This window comes from Talaromyces rugulosus, chromosome II (assembly GCF_013368755.1).
Source record: "Talaromyces rugulosus chromosome II, complete sequence".
NCBI lineage: Eukaryota > Fungi > Ascomycota > Eurotiomycetes > Eurotiales > Trichocomaceae > Talaromyces > Talaromyces rugulosus.
Window position 1 is genome coordinate 3215334 of NC_049562.1, and position 21483 is coordinate 3236816.

Genomic DNA, 21483 nt, shown 5'->3' on the forward strand with positions numbered 1-21483 from the left:
CGATCCGTGTTTCCAGGCCTTGATATTCTAGTGCGAGAAATTTACATTGAATCTCTCATCTTGGTCCATATTAATTGATAGCTTATACGTCCCCATCAAGTCTCAATATCACATCAAATCATCGACCGCCTTGTCAGCGTCGCTCTTGATCAGTTCAACCATTCCCTGGCAGAAAGTCAGTAAGCATCCTGAAGACAGTCCATATGGACTTCTCTTACCTCTGGCATAATCGGCTTGCCCTCGCTGTCAGTGACATATCGAAACGGCATCTCTGTGCTTTCGTATTCGTTAATGCGCAACTCGGGCGTGTCCACGAATGGGATCTTGTCTAGCGGAACTATAGCATATATATCAGTCAATTATCCAGGCGGACCCGTGGTTTAATCAGTGCTTACTCCGTTCTTGCGCAATCATACGCGTTACTCGGACTGCAGTATCGGTTGTCATTTGCTTTGGGCCAAGTCGTCGTCCAGTATACCCTTTGCGGCGGAGTTCAGACGTACGATCTATATAGCTGTCACTATGGCTCGGTCGATTTAAAAAGAAAGGAAGAATAAGACGGGGAAAAAAAGATGTGGAGATGCATACCCCGAGGAGGATCGTCTCCTGAGTAGAGACACGACCAGTCAGCAAGTACAAAACATCTCAAATGAGTCAAGGATTTAGACGTCCATACCCAGAATACCACCAAATAAAAAGACGTCAAAGTCGTCTCCATCGGCAGGGCTTAACTCCGTCGTGGCAGATGGATCAAGTAGACAAACTCTCGACTTGCGGTCGGCGAATATCTCTTCCACGCTGCGTCTCTCTACTTGGAGTTCTTCCATCCGTGCCAGATTGTCGGGCATTTGCAGGGACTCTGGGACCGAAGTCAGGAGGAACTGTGCGCCCGCCTGGTTGCACTCTTTCGCAATGCAGGCATATTCCAGGGCTGACCAGGGACCCAACTCGGGGTCGAGGTGCTCGACCACGAAGGTTGACTTGTTAGGACCCGCCATGTTCACCAAGTCTTTTCTTTCTTTCTTTGCAACAATATCCGATCGACCAATCCCGAGTATCGGGTTTACGATTCCACCGGGCGAGTCAAAGACGTCACTGGATCAGGTGGTGCTGATGATCGAGAAGAGTGATCGCCAACCGAAAGTCAATCTGCGTGCTGTGAAACTAGCTTTATCTTCTTTTGCTGTTTCGTTTTTGTCTTTTGAGTTATGGTAAGCGACGTATTTGAAACCGCGAGGGTGTAGCAGGAATTTTGGAGAGCAAGCTGATTGGTGCGAATTGCTGATTTTTTGGTTTTTTTTCTGTTTTTTTTTTGGAAATTTTTTAACGGAAATATTGTGGTGGGGATTTTTAGAGGTTGAACCGCCAGAGGATCGTTGTCGTCTCGGTCAGCGTTTGTATGGTTATTGATAAGCCTTGGATTTGGTGTACTGTTGTGATTCGGAAAAAAAAAAAAAAAAAAAAACAATAATTTGTAGAGAAATAATACAGGCTCGATTTTGCAAACCGAATCGATCTATATACTAACTACATAGATACAACACATCAATTGGGAACAATGGGAACGACTATGTAGTTGCACGTTTACAACATTTCACCATAGCAATTGTAGCCAGGAAATATTCGCTATTATATCCTGTTTTGTTTATGTTCTTTTATTTTATTTTGTTTCATTTCATTTTATCCATGGCCATGAATTCCCTCAGAGTCGAAGGCGGGGGTGAGGGCGGTCCGGCTAGTCTGACGTATCCCCTCACTGTTCTCCCCCAACTAAAAGCTGTCGATCGACCTATCCTCCTGATACTGGCATGCTCATCCTTTCCCCCTCCAGCGCTCACTAAACTTTCGCCCTACGCTCTCCAACCTAGCCTGCAATAAGACTCGGCGACAAAAAAGAGCCCACTTCACTCCCCGCCAGTAGTCGACCATTGCGACTGGATCACTTGCGACCGCCGCCCGGACGAGCCCCTCTCCTCGTTATTATTCACCACAAGAGATACTCGTCAGACACGCCACCCCCAGAGCCGTTCACCTTTTCTGTTAGCGAGCCTTTTCACACTGTTTCTGCAGAACAAGCTCCCGATTTTATATTTCCCGCGGCCTTTTTGCTCGCCCTATCGTGCGTGTAACTCGGGCATTGGGCTGCCACTTCCCAGACTTTTAAGTCTCGAATCTGGCGTGCCTGACGCTTTTCAAGGAGACCAGCAGGGTTGAAGAAACTGTCCCGATTTAGAGTCTGATTTCTTCGTCCACCCAGTCCCTCTCCTAGCTTTTTCTTCTGTTCAGTCCAGACAACAACCAACACCGTTGACACGGCATCCAAAGACCAAAATGAATCCACACCAGCAGAACAAGGTTGACATTAGCGTGAGTTGATCTTCCTTTTTTGCTTTATGTATGCACTGAATCACATTGCTAATCCTTGTGCTCCGGATTATAGTCTCTTAGTCCCGATGAGCAACGTCTACTCCGACTATACGGCAAGGTTCCGACCAAGAAAGACCTCCTCCAGAACAAACTCAAGGTATATATAAAATCTCATCAGAGCAATCATAGAACAATATCCTGATGTTTGCCTAGGAACGCAAGTACTTTGATTCCGGCGACTACGCATTGAGCAAGGCCGGCAAAGCGTCCGACATTGGCGTGACCAACGTTGGCTCTCGCCACCCAGTACCTGAGAACATCCCTCATCTAACATCGACCTCACCAGGCACCAACAACCCAGCTGGAAACAATGGCAACAATGGCGGCGGCGGTGCCGCTGGTGGCGGAAATGCTGGTCCTGGCACTACGGTGACCCAGGCCAACCCTATCCCCGGCACCGTTAGCGGCCATCCAGGCTCTGTGAGCTTCCAGAACCGCAGTCCTATCAAGGAAGCCAGCTTTTTGCAGCGCGGGACAGGTGTCGACGAGTCTGAGAAACCAAGTGAAGAAGGCCAGAAAGAGAATGACGATGCCAGCGTCAGCCCGCCGCCAGCCAAAGAAGGCGTGCCGATCCCACAATAGGAGGGAAGTAACTAGGCAGTTGGCTTTTGATGTTTTTTTTTCTTTCTTCTTTCTTTCTTTTATATAGGCGTCTACCTGTTCATGATCATTTCACTGGGTTGCAAATGAGATGTGTTTTTTTTTTTTTTCTCTGAAATACTTCGATTCATCATGTCTTTTTCCTGGTCTTTTTTTTTATCATAGTCAATGTGGGCATAGCATGAAAAGAATATTACAATGGTTATTATGGATAAACTATTTACTTGGTCACTTTATACACTTGTTCCGTAGCTTCAGTCAACTTTACAGCAATTGATATATATACTTTAAGCGCCTAATCTACTGTCTTACGACACAATGATAAGATAACATGCAGAATGAATTACATTCGCTATTCAATATAGTTGCCAACTTTCTTAACGCCATACTGCCAAAAAACGGTTTGACTAGCTGGGTTCATCTTGTTGTCTTGTGAGAATAATTTTCTAGTAACCCCAAATAGATAAAAAGGTGTAGTTCATCCTAGATTATAAGAAGAAGCAAAAGAGAAAATAAAGCGAGTAGTGGTATCGTCAAAACATATTGCAGTTGGATGATAAAGCAATTAATCGATTTCATGTCGGAAATTGATATATCGGCATGTCAGGGTAACATGTTGGGGAGAGGGCTGGAGAGGGTGGTGGGTAACGCAAGTGTGAATATGTCACTGAATAACTTGTTCGGAATTTGGCATATAAACTCCAAAGTTCCTTCAAGGCTGTAGGTCGAGGTAGTGTAGAGAGCTCGTGTGGGTGGGATGTAGACAAGCGAAGAAAGGATACACGGGGTTGACGACTTGTTTAGCGAAACATGTTTCTCACTGGGGTGTGTATCTGCCCTCCCGAAAGAATAAAAGATTCGTTCCCTCCTTGTTCAGACCTCGCAGTCGGCTTGAGGTGGATGGTGGGCTGAGTCTGCTGAAAAGCGACTGTGAACTCATCTCTCGCTCTGAATCACACTATCATAGCGAAGAACATGGACTCTTCGATCGATGCCCGGCCGTGGAGACTCTTTCCATCGGCCAAGGTCTTAAAAAGAGAATTTTTCTGTGGCCAGCAACGTTCAATCAATCCGTCTTCCAATGACCAGTGACGCCGGCATCGATGTCATCCTCTTTACTAATCCACAGCTCAAACGCATAGAGGGCCATTGTACAGGCCAGGTTAATCCACCGCCAAAAGTTCGATCCTACATCGCCTTGACTCAACCACCACTGCCCGCCCACTTCAGTCTGGGAATTAGCGGCGAAATGCTGCATCAGCAAGCTAGTGTAGACAGCAACGAGAATGGTAGGCGAGAACCAGCTAAGAAGACCCAAGAGCTGTCCGGCACCGTCATCGTCATCCAACGATGCTTCCTGGGAGAGAGCTCGTGCTCCGGATTCACGAACAGCGGGGATTATTCGAGTTGAAGCGTAAAAGACGAAGAGACGGTAGGCGAGAGTGATGAGCACTGATGGCGTGATGGCACTGAATGCTGCCGTCACAACATTGAACGCAGCATGCGTGATAGACGGTAGCAGGGAGAGCATATGGATGAGCGTACTATACGACGCCATGATGATAGGCGGCAGCGGAGGGAAATCTGCAGCCTGTGCAGGTGGAGCCTGCTCTACAGGCTGGGAAGGCTGATAGTCGGTGAAGATTTGATAGACGCAGAGAACGATATACGCAAACAAGAGCGAGCTCTCCACTGCATTGCCGCGGCCGCTACCAATGCCCCAGGCGCACAGTATAACGGCGCTTGTGATGGCCACACCGATCAACGCAGCATCGACGTTGGATATTTCTGGAAACTGGAGAACGCGCCATAGATAATAAACCGAGCTGGAAATGACGGAGGCGGACAAAACTAGAAGACTGATCTAGATAATAGTTAGTAAATAGCTCTCGATCAGAAATTGAGATCTATCATACCATCCAAGTGTCACTTCCACCGCTTCTGTTCACGAGCCATCGGGTGATCTGGCCGGCTGCCTGGATGACCAGCAGACTACAAAACCCTTCAACTAGCTGAAAGACGGGCGTCGACCAACGCAACAGCTTGTCCCAGTTCCCAATCGTCACAGTTTCGGCAAGACCTCCTGGGCCAAAAACCCAAGCCCCGATGGAAGCATCCCACGTGCGGTTGTCGCCGGCCTTGCTAGTATCAACCCATCGATTGCGGTTGTCCGGGTCGACCGAGAAACGGTTCAGGGACCATATGAGCAAGGCAGGCACGATGAGCGACTGCGTCGACGCAACCAGGGTGAGTAGCAGGCGTCGAAAGCGCGAATCGTCGGGGGTAGCCAGTCGCAGGAGCGACAGCACAAAATAGAAGCTGGCGAGCGAGAGCGAGTAGGCCAAGCCACACGTTTTACCCCCTACATCAAAGGCCAAGGGGATCGATAGAACTATCGCGGTCAAAAAGGCGGCGGACGAGAAGACGCGGAAGATCCACATCGCGGTGCAAGTCACTGTCCAGGGCGACAGTTCGGCCAGCACGGTACTAGCACCTAGGACAGCAAAAAGCAACCCTCGACCGAGCAGCTCTGGGCGTTTTTGCCGAGACCGTCCGTGAGAAAACGAAAAAAGGCTTCTTAAGTTCTGTCTGTCGTGATCAAGCGAGTTCGCGCGGGACGGACGCTCCAGGCCCAATCAGCGCCGCCAAGCCCGCTTTATAAGCGACAGACGGTGAGAGCGCCAGGCAGCCAATAGGCAGCTGCCGTGCCCCGTCATTTACAGCACATTACAAAACCATTATTACTACACACCTCTACACCTCTCTAGCAGACTTTGGCAAACCCTGGCGCAAAGTGTGGCCATGGACTCGGACCTTCTCGAGAGTGTCCTTGGACTGGAAGAAAAGTTCTACCACGAGGGCTACCAAGTTGGCCTGGCCGATGGAGCCCGCGCAGGCTACACTGAAGGAAGTGTGTTCGCAGTAGAGAAGGGATTCGCACAAGCACTTGAAGTCGGAAAACTCTACGGCAAAGCCCTGGTCTGGAATCAGCGCTTCGCCTCACGGACGGTCGATCGGAGCGGCAGTAGCAGTGGTACGAAACCCACGCTGGGCGGTGATGACTTGCCTGCCATCCACACCGATCTGTGCTATGGAATGCCGGAAATCCGTGGAGAATCTCGAGTAGCGAGAAACATTCAACTTCTCCTTGGCCTCGTCGATCCGGCGACGTTGTCTTTGGAGAACACGGAAGATGCCGTGTCAGATATGGAGGAAAGACTAAAGGGCGCTCAGTTGAAAACGAAACTTATACAGAGATCACTCGGGGAGTCGGACGATAGTCCGGTCAGTGATGCATCGTCGAGCAACAGGGAAAGTCGGTTCCAGGGGGATGGGTCTGGAAGTATAGAAGATATTAGCTCTATGAGGATCCGCCACTGATCCTGCCTTTTGTGAGGGCCAATCGACGATTGATTCCCTTATGGCCCCCATCGACAGTTATTCTCAGCACAGCAGACATCCAGTCTATGCTATACAGACGAGAACAAATCTCCAGGCACCACCAGCCGCCGACCTCGGCTCTACCGGCAGGGGAAGGCTTCAGGCTAGGTATATTATTATGTTCCAACATAGGAAAAGAAACACCAAAGAGGCCCCCTACTCAAGTGCAGACATACTCTGCCTAGGAGTCCAGCATCGTTTTCTACAATTCTTGAATACATACTAGGGAGAGAACGCTGAACAATATAATTAAACTTTATATACTACAAATGAATTACTGGATGAATTCTCAAATGGTATTCCATATATTTAAACTAATTAATTTCTAGCTCTCAAATCAAACTTTGAAGTAGTCTTTGATCCCAAAGCCAGATGTGAAACTTCTAATTAAGGACGTTTCTGCCAAGACCAATAGAGATATGCTCAGATATTTTGCAGTAAGGAATTCCCACGCAGCACAGACTCGAAAACAGAGGAATGAAAAAATGCAGTCAACGGTAGTATAAAAAGGAAAAGAATAGGCCGCGGTGAAAGGTATCGTCTCGTCATTGCAGGTGCTTGGCAGCACTAATTTTGCTGCCTCTCGACCAAACAAAACAGAAAAAGGGTGAACAGACAAACTCACGTCGAGGAAAATTTACCTCGGCTTTCTCGTGTTTGGTCGAGGCTTCACCTCTTCAGGGGCGACAGGGTGAAGCATCACTTTGTTGGGCGTTTGTGGGGTGTTCCCTGTGTATCCCTTGCTCCAGTCATAACTGACTGCATACGCAAATATGTTACCGTCCCGGTTAAATGTAGTGGTCGAGATTGTGCCACCAACAGACGGATAGCCTTTCAGTCTGTGCTTTGCATCTTTATCCCAGAAGTGGAATGTGCCGTCGCTACCGGCGGTACTGAAAGTGCCATGCAGAGGGTGGAAGGATATGGAGTTTACGGCGTAGATGTTGCTGATGTCCCGTGTTCCGGCAGGGGTCTCACGATGGCACTTGAAACTAAAGTTGGAGGACGCATCCTTCTCTTCCACATACTGGATGGCACAGCGGCCTTCGATACTTCCGACGGCAAAGCCGGTGGCGTCTGCAAAACAGCTGACAACCCTGGTTTGCCATTTCAGCGGAGACTGCATTGTCTTGTAGAATGTAGTCGGGTTGTCCAGGTTGACAATGTTGATATAGCGGTCAGCCGTGCCAATTACGAGAAGTTTGTTCTTGACATCCATTGTGTATACACGCTCCTGGCATTCAATCTGGGCGATTGGTGTTTGCTGCCGAATGTCCCAGTATTTCACTTTTTTGTCCCAAGAGCCCGTGATGATCAGTGGCTGTGATGAATTGGTGGGATTGGTGATCATTTCGCAGCAGCGGATGGGGCCATCGTGGGCAGCCACCTGAGTAGCGGTGGTTGAGTTCGAGCCCAGGTCGAGCATGCGAGCAGCCTTGTCGGCTCCGACGCCGACTACCTTGGTTCCGTCCTGTTGAGTTTGAAGTATTAGATTTAGGGAGTTTCATCAAATGGGAATGGTACGTACCGGAGACCAGCAGCAGTTCAAGACGGGGCCTTCATGTTCAAAGAAAGCTTTGCCTTCGCTTTGTCCCTGGTCGTTGATCTCGTAGATGCGAACTTTTTTATCCCACGACGACACGGCAAGGTGGTTGCTGACAGGGGAGAAAGCCAGGTCTGAGATACTGTCTTCTGGAGGCGAGTTCAACGCGACGTCTTTGGAAATATCGCCCGTGGTGTTGGGTTGAGGCTGAGCGGCAGCCGTAGCGGCGCCCACATTGCCAAAGAGCGACGACATTCAGAAGTATTGTGCGTGTCACCGAGGTTTGATTTGTTAAAAGGTGGAATCAGTGGGTAACTTGAGAGTGAGTTTCAAAGGGGTCGAGGGAAACAGCCAGCCCGGTGGTGTTTTTGCGAGGGCGATGGATGAGTTTATTCCTTAAATGCTGCACGCGTAGATTATTTGAGGTGTCGCGGCAGAATTTGCCTCGGCTCTCACCGCTTTCAGTACGGGGGCGTTTATTGGTCGCCAGCTTTCTGCCTATTCGGGCGATTGCCTCCCGCAGGCAGTATTATTATTAGTAGTACAACGGAGACACAAAGACCGTCTGAGTGAAGCCTAAATTATTATTAGAGGAGGGATTTTGTATTTTTGTTATTATATTTTAGTAAATTCGTTATTTTTATCAATCGTTTTGGGTGCTTCTAGTTATCATCAATTGTTATATATATTCACCTCAGAACTACATCTATTAATCAGGTGGTGATTTTATGTTGACCATATCAAATATATGAATGTGTATACATGTATATACATAGTAATAGCATGATATCATATATGTAGTCTCTTTGACGGAGAAGAGTAAAATAAATAAACAAATAAACAAATAAACCAAAAAAAACAACTTTAGTCTCGAGGCCATGTACCAATTAATACATGTCCTACAAACGAGAATCAAGACGATGGTCAACAGGGGCACAGGATTAGCGGTGAAAGTCGATTGATACTTGTCAAGCCTCTGAATTCCTGAGATAGTCTCCTGTTGCAGGCTTGCAGCAGCCAAGTAAATCGGTCACGCGATGCTCAGGTGATGGTGAGACAGGGCGATTGGCCGGCCTGTAATCACCGTGTGCCGGGATTGGCCCGCGGCCTGCCACACCTCGTGTGGAAGTATGAACAACCTTGCCGTGTTGGGAAGACTGCTTGCTGGGAGATGATCTCATATGGCTTTTATTTGATGAATCACAGGCCGTTCCATGGGCTGATCAGCCACTCCATCACTCACTTCCCTGCAGCTCTGCAGCTCAACTCTGCAACTCTGCAACTCTGCAACTCCCAGTGCCCCAGCGCATCCATAGATGATAGCCATGCCCAGTCATTCACAACCAGCACTACGTACTCTGGAAAACAATAGGGCAGGTCCCAATTAGGTATACCCCACATGCTGAGCGGGTCCAAGTGGAGCGGGTATGGGGGTTCCGGGAATGCGGGGTGCAGCTCTAGCCTCGTCTTGCTCGACTAAATAATGGTTCTGGTACATGACGCAGACCATCCATCACCCGATCCGAATGTCCCGGTACATCTGGCTTGTCACTGTGGGAGGACTGGGAGAGAGGCACGTTGTCAAGCCAGGCAGTCAGACAGTTAGAGAGGAGTAGACAGACAAACAGACAGACAGACAGTAGCACACCGCAGGCCTCATACGATGTACTGTATAGCATGTACAAAGCCGTTTCAGCATGCCAGAAATGGCCAGCGTCACCTGACGGGCGCGGCGTCATCGGCGAAGTCTAAGAGTTGCCTGATCGGGCAAGCAGGGAGGGCGGGCAGCCATTCACCGCGTGGGAAGCACGACAGGCTGGGTTCCCGCCTTCCCCCCTCTCCCCCTTCCTCCCATAACTGCCTCTCCTTCTCCTTCTCTCTTCCCTCCAATTCCCTTGCTCTGCTAGGAAACTTGCTCCTGAACAACTTATTCCATCACTTACTTGCTCCTCGACTCTATCCGACTCCTTGTCGTCAGCCACGTAGCCGTGCTATCTTGTTGGTGCGTCCCTGTCTTTCCCTATCCTACCTCCCCCCCCGTAATTACGTCCGTTGTACGCTGTACCTCCCGAGTGCCTCTCCTAACTCAAAACACCAACAGACACCCATCCACCATGACGGAAGAACTCACCAGAATCGATTCCGCCGTTGCCGGTCTCTCGATATCCCCCAAGGACGAGAAGACAGAACAAAAGACCGAGAAGAAGGGCAAGTCCCATCGCCGTCTCTCGTCGTCGGTCTCGTCGTCGACCACGGGCGTGAGGAACATCAAGGATTTGGGTACGAAGAATCTTTGAACCTCTTTCTGGATCATGCTAATAATGCGAGACAGAGAAGGAACAGATACCCATTGAGATTGCCATTGAGACACAAAAGACGAATTGGTATGTGTCCATCTCTTTACAGCCAGCCGAGTATACGACTGACAACACCCAGGAAGCTGAACACGGCTCCATCATTGCTGGAAGACAAAGAGCACCTGAGCAAATTCCTCGTAACACCTCCGGTCAAGAAGATCGACCTCCACTTCCCACTGGGCCTCGAGGTGACTGCCCGAAATCTCAAGGGCGTCACCATCAAGGATGCTTTAGATGCAATCTACAAGCAATACAAGAAGAAGGTAACCAGCCTTTCTCCCCACCAGTCTTTATTTACTCTTGTTAATATAAACCATCAGGCCGACGACGAGCTCGATGGCAAACCCATTCTCGCTGGTTTCGAGTGGGACCCTGAGGAGTTCTGGACAAAACTCATCGTGCATCAAAAGAAAGAGTCTGCCCCGCAGCCCACAGGCAAGAAGTCGAAGAAGAAGAACAATGATGCCGAGTGAATCGCTACTGGTAACAGATATGGATGATCCACAATCTGTCTGCGCGTAGGGCGCACCTCTGTCTTGTATCTTTACTTCAACGGTTGCTGGTGCAGCCTCGGAACTTTACCACTTCAACCATGTCATTCATTTCCTAGGGGCAATACAGCCCAACAATGATAATCTATTCAAACTAGTAGCCATTCTTCTTGACCCACACAATAATATAATGTAAAGCTAATATCAGCTATTATTTGTAAGGTAATAATAATATTTATCTAAATATAACAAGGGTATTTATAAAATCAATATGCTCATAGATGATGTAAAAAGACTCCTTTCGGAGGAAGAAAAAAAAAGAAAATGCAAACCGTCGCGATGGCAAATCACAACAACAAAAAGATAAAAAAGAGAGAGAAATAAACAGAAGAGGATACTATGTAGCTAGTATCCCGGATCGAGACGAGTGATGCGTAATAGTCGTGCGGCGATTTCGCTTCCCCTGAACGACCGTGGTCCAGTCCTCCCACTCCTTGGCCATTTCGCTCAGCACGTTGCTCATGACAATCGCCGACGCCATCAACCCGTGGCCCTCGTCTTCGAGCACGCGCACTTCACAGCGGCGCATAGTCTTGCCGAGCCACCGCACATTATCGACGGGGACGCGCGTGTCCTTGTTGCCGTGGTGGATCACCACCTCGCGGTTGATGTCCACGTACCGGAATCCAATCGTCTGCCGACGCTCCAAACAGACTAGTAGATCAACCGCCGGGTTGGCGTTGGTCGTGGCCAACTCCCAGATTCGATAGGTCAGTCGCGTGTCGTACTCGCTTTGCCGTTCTTTTTGTTGCTCGGCCGTCAGCGCGAAGTCCTCGGCATTTCTCAGTGAAGGGGACTGTGTAGTCGCGGAGCGGCGGATGTCGTTGGTTGAATGGCGTTCTCTTGCCTGAGCAACATCTTTCTTTACAGCGCTGGCCTGTTCTGATGATGTGAGCTCAGACGCATTCGGCGCCGGCGTTTCTTTGCCGATGCTTTTCCGTTTGCTGCGTCGAGGCGACTTGGGCAGGCTAGTTGTTATGCTGCTGCTTGTAGCACTCATGAAACTCGAATTGGCAACTTTGAGGATAGGAGTTGGCAGTGCTCGCAGAATCCTCTGTGAATATGGAACCGCATTGTTGGGAAGTGGCTCCTTGTGTGTTCCCAGGTTGGTCATCTGCGATGGAGGTATCCAAGGAGCCAAGAGATGAATCCGGCCCCGGACATGTTGCGGAATTCGTAGAGCAGTTGCCAACGCATAGATGGCACCAGCAGAGTGAGCTAGAATCGAGAACTTAGTGATCTTGAGGTGATTGCAAACTATGGCAACATCGTCTGAATCAAGTTAGTAAGTCGCTAAAAGAGAGGAAAATAAGATCTTACCAGGCCAACTTAAAGGAGTCCCCTCTCCTTCCATGGAAGGATCGCTCTCTCCCACGCCGGGCCGGTCCAGAGTCACCAATCGCAATTTGAGCGTGCGGGCTAATTCATCGTAAAATGCCATCAGATATCTGGTAAGCCCCATGCCCAAACAGCAGAATACCACGTGCCCTTTAGGATCTCCAACCTCAGAGAATGCGATCAAGCGCCCCGATTGTGGATGGGGAACTTTTTGGGTTAACCGTGGCGAAGCAACATAAGAGTCGATAGCGAGATCAATCGAGTCGGCACTAGAAGGTCGTTCCTCCGTAATCGATGGACGGGGGAATGCTCCGGACGATTGGCGTTTATGAGATTTCGGGGTAGGGCTGGTTGGGCCGTCGAGCTTGTCTTGCGAATTCGATTTTCTGTCTCGTGTCCTCCGAGTCTGAATCGCTGGGGACGGAGCACTTTCCTCGAATGGATCTTCTTCGGTCCGATTCGTGTTTTTCGGAATGGGAGCAGGTCTTTCTCTGGTCCATTGATTTGGTATCGGCTCAGTAGTAGACCGAGGTATTGTAGGCCGGTTATTAGAGGCGTTAGAGGGTCGCGGCGATTCCTGTGCTTCCTTCATTTCAGACTTAATTCTTTGCTGTTGCTCCTTGACCTGTTGGATCCGCCTTGTGGTCTGCTCGGTTGCATCCTTTACATCGGCTTTGGTCATGTTGGGAGTCTGCTTAGATTCTTTGCCATTTGCTTGAGAGCTCTCACTAGATCGTCCCGCACGATGATGGCTGTTGTTGAAGCTATGCCGAAGAGATGATTCGCGCGTGGGGATCATCCGTCCGCTTCCAATGCCACCGGGACTAGATAAGGATGTAGCTAGCATCGGAGATCGTGGTGATCCCGGCAAGCTGGTGTCATTCCTGGAGCCAAGACCGATTGGAGCCTTGGAATTGCCTTCCTCGACTAGATCTGCCATGGAGTGTTTCGACTTCAAGCTAGTCCTGCTGCGAGCGGACCTAGGCATGAAGCCATCCTCGTAGCTCGGAGATCTCACGCCGCGGTCAATTTCCTTTTCTCGGGTTGATTCCCGCGACGACCGTCTGAGCAAGCCCAATCCATTTCTTAAACTTCTCCTCCCACCGGAACTTGAGGAAGCTATACTGGTGGCGCGCGAAGTCCGAGAGGCAGGCCCGGTCGAAATGATCCCAAAGCCAGACAGAGGTTGGTCTTCAAGAGCGGCGCGCGAAGAAGTACAGGAGCCCCTGGAAGTTGGCCGTAGAGGAGAAGCATCCCGCCCAAAGCTAGATTTCATTTTTGGAGAGCGGGGAGAGCGCGGAGAACGAGGCGAACGAGGCGATGCGGGCGCCGGAGCTGGGGCCATCCGAACTACAGGCGGGATGGCAGCATCGTCAGGGTGTAGGAACGGGCTGTCTCCAGCTGGGGGGTTGTACGCTCCGTAGTCCATGCCGAACCCATTATCCGGCGTGTTCTGCTGGCCGATGAGTTGGGTGAACTCGGTCTGCAAAAGGCTGGGCGATGAAGGAACCGTCCGAGAGCCTACTTTGGAGGAGCCTATATGCGGGAGATTGTCGAAATGAGTCTGAGCAGGCGTCGAGATGGTGGACAGCGACGATATTAAAGACGAAATGAGCTCCGGAGAGGCTGGCGGCATCGACGGCGGCTGGTGGTTGGGCGGCCGGTGTCGTGGTACACTGGCAGAGCGCAAGCTCAAAGATCGGCCAGGCATTGACTTACGACGTCTTGAGGTGTTGGCATCCTGCGTCGCCGAACTGCGCGATCCATTTTCGCTTTCGTGTCGGCCCATGTTGGAGTTTTGCCCCGCGCGCGATCAATGTGCAAAGTAGGTATGGGACTATTGAAAGCTGCAAGGGACTGAGCGAGGGCTAGCAGAGTGGGTTCCTGCGGTTCTCTGGAATCATATCGTGAGCAGCGCGCAAAAACAATATAGTCTCGGATCTGTCTCGACTCTCTCTAGTCAGTCGGGGCAGAGAGTGGGCGAAATTGGTGAAGCCTACTTGCCCCTTAAGCAATCAGAATCTGCCCAGGGGTAGTGAGAAAAGCGGGCTGGACGGGGCGCCTGACGGGCACGAGTCAGGAATTATATTCCTACGCACACGCGCACAGACAGCGATTGCAAGCGCTTACTGACAGGACGAACTCACGAGAAGCTAGGCGAGGTTGCGCAGGAGCGAGATTCTGCGAGAAAGGATGCAGACGCACGATGAGAGGGAAACCGCAGCGGCGGGAGGCGCCAGGCACACACGGACTAGTTTGTGCTAGCAGGACCCAGCGTTCCCAGCGCTGGAATATTAATATAGTACGATACGGAAATTAAAAATGACTCTTGCTTTGCGATCCAACAACTATGTATATATTTATATGTTTATATACGGAGAGGCCCCCAAGATTGTGCCTTGCCTTGCGGTAGATAACCCCTGCAGCCGATTCAATGCATCATGGCTGGCGCAAGGAGAGGAGCAGAATTACGATATAAAAACCGTGATAATACTAATAGTAATAACAACAGTATGATCGCCGTCATGTACGGGGTGTGTTACGCTGTAATAATAATCCGTAATAGCAATACTAGTGGTGGTATCCTGCAAATAATGATTCCGGTATTAGCTGTACGGTAATATCAACAGTCAGCAGCGGCCGCGGCCCGAAACCCCACGACGAGCCAAAGCTTAAGCGCTGGAGCTTCCGCGACTTTTATCAGCTTCAACAACCACCACCACCGGCCAATTTTCTTAGTCACTATTGGAGCTAACACCTAGGGGGAGAATACATTGATCCTTCCCTTGCGACTCAGCTTAATTGCCCCGTTCCTGAACCATGTCATGACCTGTTCCCCACGGCACCGCCGCACGCCACGCAATGGATGCCTACCCCGACGACTATATCGCACACAATCTGCCGCTGATTCTCGTGTCTGGTCTTGCCAACAACGACAAGGACGACGATCCTCATCAGTCCGAATACCCACTTCTTGATCAGTCCGGTACCTTAGTCGAGTCAGACCTTCCGCTGCTGGACGGTCCGCTTGTCAACGACCTGCGGGATGCTTTTCTGGACTATGATGCGTACGGTGCGCGGTGGAGAGCGTCGGCTGATACTGGCCGTTCAAACAGTATTGCCTCAAGGGTCAAGCTGACCGGGCGGGTGAGTGTGATTGCATAGACACAAGAATGCAACCATATTGGAAATCCTTTGTTGCTGATCGTTTCTATCTGACAGACCTATCGTCTTCCTCCTCGAAAGGCAGGCTTCCCCTCGGATGCAGATCTCAGTGCTTCTTCTGGAATCCCCGTTGTACATTCTCCCATCTCGCCCTTGACGCCTGGCTCACCGACATTTCCCGATGGCCTGATTACACCCTTGTGGGTGCACAAACACCAGGGTTTGATCCCGGCGGCCGTTATAAACGCCTTGTCTATCACATCCGACCCTAGCATGAGTACGCTGCGGGACAATCAATTGAAGATCGAAATCAGGGGCCTGAAGGAATCATGGGCTGCCTCGGGCTACAAATCTCGTTTTATCGTGATATTGGTGGCAGATGATGACATCAACTCTCAAGAACTAGATGAACGACTATCGAATATTCGACGAGCTACAAACTTGGACCCCAGATCTCTTCATGTCCTGTACCCTGATCTGTCGACCGTTGAAGTGAAGGACTTTGTGCGGTCATTGTTATCGTCCCTTCAGCCTTCCTTGGTGGATTACTACCGAGATCTATCTAAACACGCCCGGCGAAAGCGCAATCGAGGGACAATTCCTCCGCCAACTGCCCCGCCGACGAGCGGAACGTCTCAGACACTGTCTTTTCAGGGCTGGAATGTTCGCTATGAATTCAAGCTCGGCGTTTTTGCTGAATTCCGGCAAGAGATGGAAGCAGCTCAGCGTAACTTCGAGGCCGCGTACGAAATCTTATTTGGACAAGAGGTTTTCGAGTCAATTGCAGCCTGGCATCCAAGGTTCAACGAAGCTCGGCTCCTGGGAGACATTTTAGCTATTCGCATTATTCGATGTTTGCTGTGGACCACCCAGACGACGGCAGCAGTACGATTTTGGTTAAGCCATAGAGCCAATACCGAGGACATTGTTCACCGCAAAGGCAAGGGAACAAAGAACTACGGGTGGAAAGCCTGGGATTCTAGGTGGTCGACCGTTATGTCTCAACTGATCTCGCGAGCCGACCTACCTGCATTTCAACCGGACTTGCTTCAGGATCCTACACGAATCCATGAATCGATAATCCACCCTCCTGAGAAAGGGCTGTTGAGAAATGAAGTCTCCACTCCTTGGGAACTGCTCCACCATCAGGGCTACTGGCTTGATCGTTCCGCGAAACACCTGATTCAGCGTCATGCACTTGCGGAAACAATTCCAGAAGAGCACCGCAACTCAACAAATCAGTCTCCGGCGTCGCAAGTTGTAGCCAAGCTACAATTTTATGATGTCTACTTGGTTCCTGAACCACACGTGGAGGCTCCACACTCAACAAACTCTGGTGTGGATCATTTCTCTTCTATAATAGATACGTTGAAAGCTTCTGTGGAGCACTTTGCAGTCAGGGGGCAAATAAGAAAAGTTGAAAGCTTAAGCTTGGAAATCGCAAAATTTCACATAAAGAAAGGAGAGTGGGCCAATGCTTATGAGACTTTGAAGCCCCTCTGGCCGACTTTGACGTGGAGGAAAAGTGGCTGGTGGGACCTTATGAGCGAATTTACCTGGACACTTAGAAAATGTGCCGTCGAGCTCAATGACAGTGAGGCTTTGGTTTGGATTCATTGGGAACTGCTAAGTAAAGGTTAGTATCTTTTCTTGCTCAAGACCGAACGTAACATTAACTCTCAACAAAAAATTTGCAGTTCTACAACCGCTGTCAGATTGGAACTATGATTTCAATCATTGCTTAGATGCAGTTGCCGCTGGCGACTCTAAACCCACAGTGGTCCTCAATGCTGAGGACGTGCTATCATGTTGTACGTTTACGTTGACCCCTTTCAGCCTTGACCAGCTTCTGACGGATTTAGTGTCTGCTTCGTTAGTTTTTGAGAAGTCCGAGGGCAATGTTGGCGAACCCTTGCAAGCCCAGTTGACCGTTGTTTCTCTTGCGCAACCGGATTCCGCTCCGATAAGGCTCTCGGAAGTCAGGCTTGATTTTGACGGCACCTTACGTCCGATCAAATTGCAAGCAGATGATGTAGCAGATCAAGAGGGAGACGCTCCACAGTGTCGGATTTCTAATATAACCTTGCGTGATGAAGCAGACCCGGTCGATTCAACCTCATCTTCGTCTCTGACATCGATGGTGGGGACAGCAGACCTGACTTTGAGGCCATCTCACACCAGAGTATATAATTTAACAGCAGTTCCGCGCGAGGCAGGAGAGGCCAATATTGCATCCGTCACCCTTGCTATTGAAGAGGAGAAATTTAGTTTCTCGTACGTGACAACCAATCGTCAACAACGAATGCCCTTTTGGTGGATGAACAGCTCGCAGGGTCCGCGGAAAAAGCGAATTGGCAAAGGACGTGACATCAGCGCCTGTCAAATCCGCCCCAAGCCTCCCAAGATTCACATATCTACCCCGAATTTGGAGAAGCACTACTACACCAATGAGCGTGTGGCATTGCCTGTGGCCATGAAAAACAATGAAGACGATGTTGCTGAAGTAACCATACAAGTTCGATTATTTGGACAGCCTGGGTCGAGTGTTGAATTGTCGTGGTCGGACAATGCAGATTCAAATATCGATTCTGCGTCTGACACCGCTGTTGAAAACACCGCACACTCGATATCACGTCGTATCGGAAGCTTGACTCCAACTTCCACCTCAGAGGTGCAGGTTATCCTGTCTAATACAGTAGATGCCTCTAAGTATGAGCTTGAAATATCGGTCCAATACACTTTATCGTCAGACCCACAAACGCCTATTTCCAAATCCGTCTCTGTGGACTTGGAATTCGTGAGACCATTTGAGGCAAATTACGAATTTCTCCCACGACTTCATTCTCAGCCATGGCCTAATTTGTTCAACTTTGGCGGAGATCTGACAACTCCTGACACGACGAAACCAGAAGGCATACAGCAGAAATGGGCAGTCAACTCAAAGTTGGTCTCCTTCGCCTCTGAGCCACTTGATATTGAGAAGATCAGCCTTGTCCTTATCGACATCCACGGTGGAGCAGTCTGTGAGTTGGGCACGGAGACTTTGGTTATGCCCCAAAGTACGCAGATATTGCCCGGGGATCTTCGCGAATCCGAGTTTTTGGTCAATGCACAGAAAATGGACCTCGACGATCGGCAATCTGTAACGCTCGATGTTTCCTTGGATGTACATTGGAAAAGAGTGTCGTCAGGCAGCAATGCAACCACGACGGTGTCTTCGTTGGCCATGCCCCGATTCCTGATCCCGATGGGCGAGCCTCGTATTCTAGCCTCATCGGTATCATCTGAGCAGCTGCCCGGCTTGGTGCACCTGGACTATACTCTTGAGAACCCGTCGATACACAGTTTGACTTTCAACTTGACAATGGAAGCTAGCGAACATTTTGCATTTAGCGGGGCCAAAACAAGAGTCCTTCAAATGGTCCCTCTCAGTCGGCACACTGTGCGATACACGCTCTTTGCATTCAAACCAGGCATGTGGATTCAACCGCATCTTCTTGTGATTGACACATACTTTAACAAGACTCTTCGAGTCCTGCCAACTGAGGGCATGCAGTCTGACAGAAAGGGCATATTGGTCTGGGTTGATGCTGACGGCTCCTAACCGATAGACCTGATATTATTGCTATTCGCGTCTATATTTTTGATATCCAGCCATATATGCAAATTAGAGAATAGATCTGGTATTCGGCCAGCTTATTTTTCAGCTACGGACCATCTTAGTACCATGTTTTCATGAGCATATAGCATTGAAATATTTATATACCGGTCTGAGTGTATGTGAATTATTTCCTTTTCGAAGTGGTAGTATGCAATTAAAAATCCACCGTCGATTTGTTTATTTGTTTACCAAGCTTGAAAGTATTGAACGACGACGCCAAGTAGAACCTTAAAGCGGATCTGGGGCCGAGCGGTCTCCGAAGGCGGTGAGCCGCGTAGATGCGCGCAGTCATTCGCCCGATGGAGAAGTTGGAGAGACGAGGCAATCAGCCCGCTCGACCTATTCCATGCATTTCTCTCTCTCCAGCCAGCTGTAATGATTTCAATGTCCTTGTCGGCCTTGTGACCCTTACGCAGTACGCTCTTTCTTTTTTTGTCGCTCTCTTCTTTCTCTTCCCTTCTGAGATCCTGCTGGATTTCCCACGTGCTGTCTACCGATCTCTTGACTAATAGCATCCAGTCTCCCCCCTCCTCTCTTGAGTTTCGCGACAATTCTCAGCCAGGAAAAATGTCGACACAAGCTGCCCTGATCGCCGAGACGATCGTTGGCATGAAAAAGGCGTTGCGTCGAGAAAACGAGTGTGAGTTGTGCATTCATTGATAATCGCACCAAATGAACACTGACTGACTGACTGGTTTGTTTGCTTAGATACACCACCCGACGAACCTATCACCCAACCAACCAACCGGGGAAATAAGCTGAAGGTGAATGCGAAGCATGTTCACGAGGGCGCGCTGGGCTTTTCAAACCCGCATGAGCTCTACAAAGAGGCAAGTGTTTTTTTTTTCTGCTTTCCGGTGTCGCAAGCATGCCGTTTTGACTAACTGGTCCTATTGGAAATGAATAGAAAGTCGACCATGCCGGATATACTCGTTACATCCTACGCCGAAATCCTCCACGATATGACTCAGAAGGCGAGGAAATAGACGATGAAGAGACAGATTCTGAAGCTGATGCCACTGCGGCGGAGGCGAACCCTTTTTCAGAAATTATCCTCGAGGGTATGTGTGACACTGAAAAACAAAACTTTTGACATCATTGTGTAATCTGACACGAAATGCACCGAATTAGAAATCCTATGTCCGCTCAAGCAGGCCTCGGAACTCCCGGACCATCCTACAATGTCCCAGCCGTACAGATCAAAGGCGCTTTCGACAATGATTGAAGCTGTGAAGGAAAAACTGCGAAAGGAGCGCGCTCTCCTGGCCAATTCGCACAATCTACATCGACAATTGCTAGGAGACTCTGTCTGGATGCCATGTGGATATGTGGAAAATGAAGAAGACAAGTTCATTTTTCAGCCACGCCCTGTCCAGACAGAATGGAATTCGAGCACCGATAAGCACCAACAGGCAGACTGGGCACAACAAAACGGGAACAACCAAATGTCACGGCGAGCTGAAGACGACTCCCCCGCGGAAAACGCACACACGAGTTCGACTACCGAAGATGGAGCTACGCGAAACGTCGGTAGCGACATTGAAATGGCAGAAGCATCTAATCCTGAGAACCCACAGGGCCCAGAGGCCAAGGGATTAAAGACAGAAGACGCCGAGCAGCCGGTTGGCGCTATTTCAGAGCACAGCGAAAACGGGGAGGTTCGGTCATGGGCTAATGACTCGCAGTCGTATGGAGAACACACAAATTCTACTCGCACTGGTGACTTTGGTCCGAGAGAGAACGAGAATAATGACAACACAACCGCCAAAGAGCCTGCTCAAACTGGTGGAAGCGACGCGGAGGGCGACGTTGATATGACAAACGCCGACGAAGCCGAGGATTCAAAGGGCAGCGAGGAACAAGCTTCATCGCCCGAACCCCCGAGGCGAATGACCACGCGCGCGCAGGCAAATGCAAGCACGACAAACGAAAACGGCACTACCAGCGGATCACGCTTTTCCTCGCCCGACACAAGCAGTATGCAGGTCCCATCTACTCATGCGCTTTTTGTAGTTTCAAAAGATATTCGTCCAGACAAAGATTTCGGACTTCCTCCCAACGAGGCAGAAGACACCAGACGCTTACTTTGGTCGTATATCCAAAAGCAAGAAGAAACCGTTCGCGGGTTCACCTACATGCTCAACTCTCTTCTCCGAGCACAGCAACTCAAAGACGATGTGTTTGAATGGTGCAAGGCAGAAGGCCATGTCGGCGAGCTCAGTGATGGCGAAGATTGGTATGACCCGGAGAAATGGGGTCTCGCCGAGGGAGAAGATTTGAAAAAGGGGGCCGACGAAGAAGATGCCGATAATGCTGTTGACGAAACACGGACAACTGCGAAGAGGGGACGAGGGAGACGCCAATAATATCCATTTGCTTTTGTTTTTTGTTTACTACATT

At 49.7% G+C, this 21483-nt stretch overlaps 9 protein-coding genes across 9 annotated transcripts; 5 read left to right on the forward strand and 4 right to left on the reverse strand.

Moving 5' to 3' along the window:
* Window positions 1-108: 108 nt before the first annotated feature.
* TRUGW13939_03568 (uncharacterized protein) lies at window positions 109-998 on the reverse strand (the record flags this gene model as incomplete). Its single annotated transcript, XM_035486748.1, has 5 exons — window positions 109-165; window positions 219-337; window positions 396-506; window positions 589-606; window positions 677-998. 5 exons carry the CDS (start codon window positions 996-998, stop codon window positions 109-111), a joined length of 627 nt encoding a protein of 208 aa, XP_035342641.1.
* A 1333-nt stretch (window positions 999-2331) lies between these two features.
* On the forward strand, window positions 2332-3009 carry TRUGW13939_03569 (uncharacterized protein; the record flags this gene model as incomplete). Its single annotated transcript, XM_035486749.1, has 3 exons — window positions 2332-2367; window positions 2441-2524; window positions 2581-3009. 3 exons carry the CDS (start codon window positions 2332-2334, stop codon window positions 3007-3009), a joined length of 549 nt encoding a protein of 182 aa, XP_035342642.1.
* Window positions 3010-4093: 1084 nt separating this feature from the next.
* TRUGW13939_03570 (uncharacterized protein) lies at window positions 4094-5468 on the reverse strand (the record flags this gene model as incomplete). Its single annotated transcript, XM_035486750.1, has 2 exons — window positions 4094-4891; window positions 4944-5468. The coding sequence occupies 2 exons, from the start codon at window positions 5466-5468 to the stop codon at window positions 4094-4096; spliced, it is 1323 nt and encodes a 440-aa protein (XP_035342643.1).
* A 361-nt stretch (window positions 5469-5829) lies between these two features.
* Window positions 5830-6408, forward strand: TRUGW13939_03571 (uncharacterized protein; the record flags this gene model as incomplete). Its single annotated transcript, XM_035486751.1, has 1 exon — window positions 5830-6408. One exon carries the CDS (start codon window positions 5830-5832, stop codon window positions 6406-6408), a length of 579 nt encoding a protein of 192 aa, XP_035342644.1.
* Window positions 6409-7105: 697 nt separating this feature from the next.
* TRUGW13939_03572 (uncharacterized protein) lies at window positions 7106-8266 on the reverse strand (the record flags this gene model as incomplete). Its single annotated transcript, XM_035486752.1, has 2 exons — window positions 7106-7939; window positions 7997-8266. 2 exons carry the CDS (start codon window positions 8264-8266, stop codon window positions 7106-7108), a joined length of 1104 nt encoding a protein of 367 aa, XP_035342645.1.
* A 1859-nt stretch (window positions 8267-10125) lies between these two features.
* On the forward strand, window positions 10126-10841 carry TRUGW13939_03573 (uncharacterized protein; the record flags this gene model as incomplete). The annotated part of the gene is made up of 4 exons (XM_035486753.1): window positions 10126-10291; window positions 10344-10395; window positions 10448-10631; window positions 10689-10841. 4 exons carry the CDS (start codon window positions 10126-10128, stop codon window positions 10839-10841), a joined length of 555 nt encoding a protein of 184 aa, XP_035342646.1.
* Window positions 10842-11256: 415 nt separating this feature from the next.
* TRUGW13939_03574 (uncharacterized protein) lies at window positions 11257-14046 on the reverse strand (the record flags this gene model as incomplete). Its single annotated transcript, XM_035486754.1, has 2 exons — window positions 11257-12191; window positions 12240-14046. 2 exons carry the CDS (start codon window positions 14044-14046, stop codon window positions 11257-11259), a joined length of 2742 nt encoding a protein of 913 aa, XP_035342647.1.
* Window positions 14047-15119: 1073 nt separating this feature from the next.
* Window positions 15120-19026, forward strand: TRUGW13939_03575 (uncharacterized protein; the record flags this gene model as incomplete). The annotated part of the gene is made up of 4 exons (XM_035486755.1): window positions 15120-15404; window positions 15480-17058; window positions 17120-17233; window positions 17285-19026. The coding sequence occupies 4 exons, from the start codon at window positions 15120-15122 to the stop codon at window positions 19024-19026; spliced, it is 3720 nt and encodes a 1239-aa protein (XP_035342648.1).
* Window positions 19027-19650: 624 nt separating this feature from the next.
* TRUGW13939_03576 (uncharacterized protein) lies at window positions 19651-21449 on the forward strand (the record flags this gene model as incomplete). Its single annotated transcript, XM_035486756.1, has 4 exons — window positions 19651-19723; window positions 19792-19919; window positions 19991-20144; window positions 20215-21449. The coding sequence occupies 4 exons, from the start codon at window positions 19651-19653 to the stop codon at window positions 21447-21449; spliced, it is 1590 nt and encodes a 529-aa protein (XP_035342649.1).
* Window positions 21450-21483: the final 34 nt, after the last annotated feature.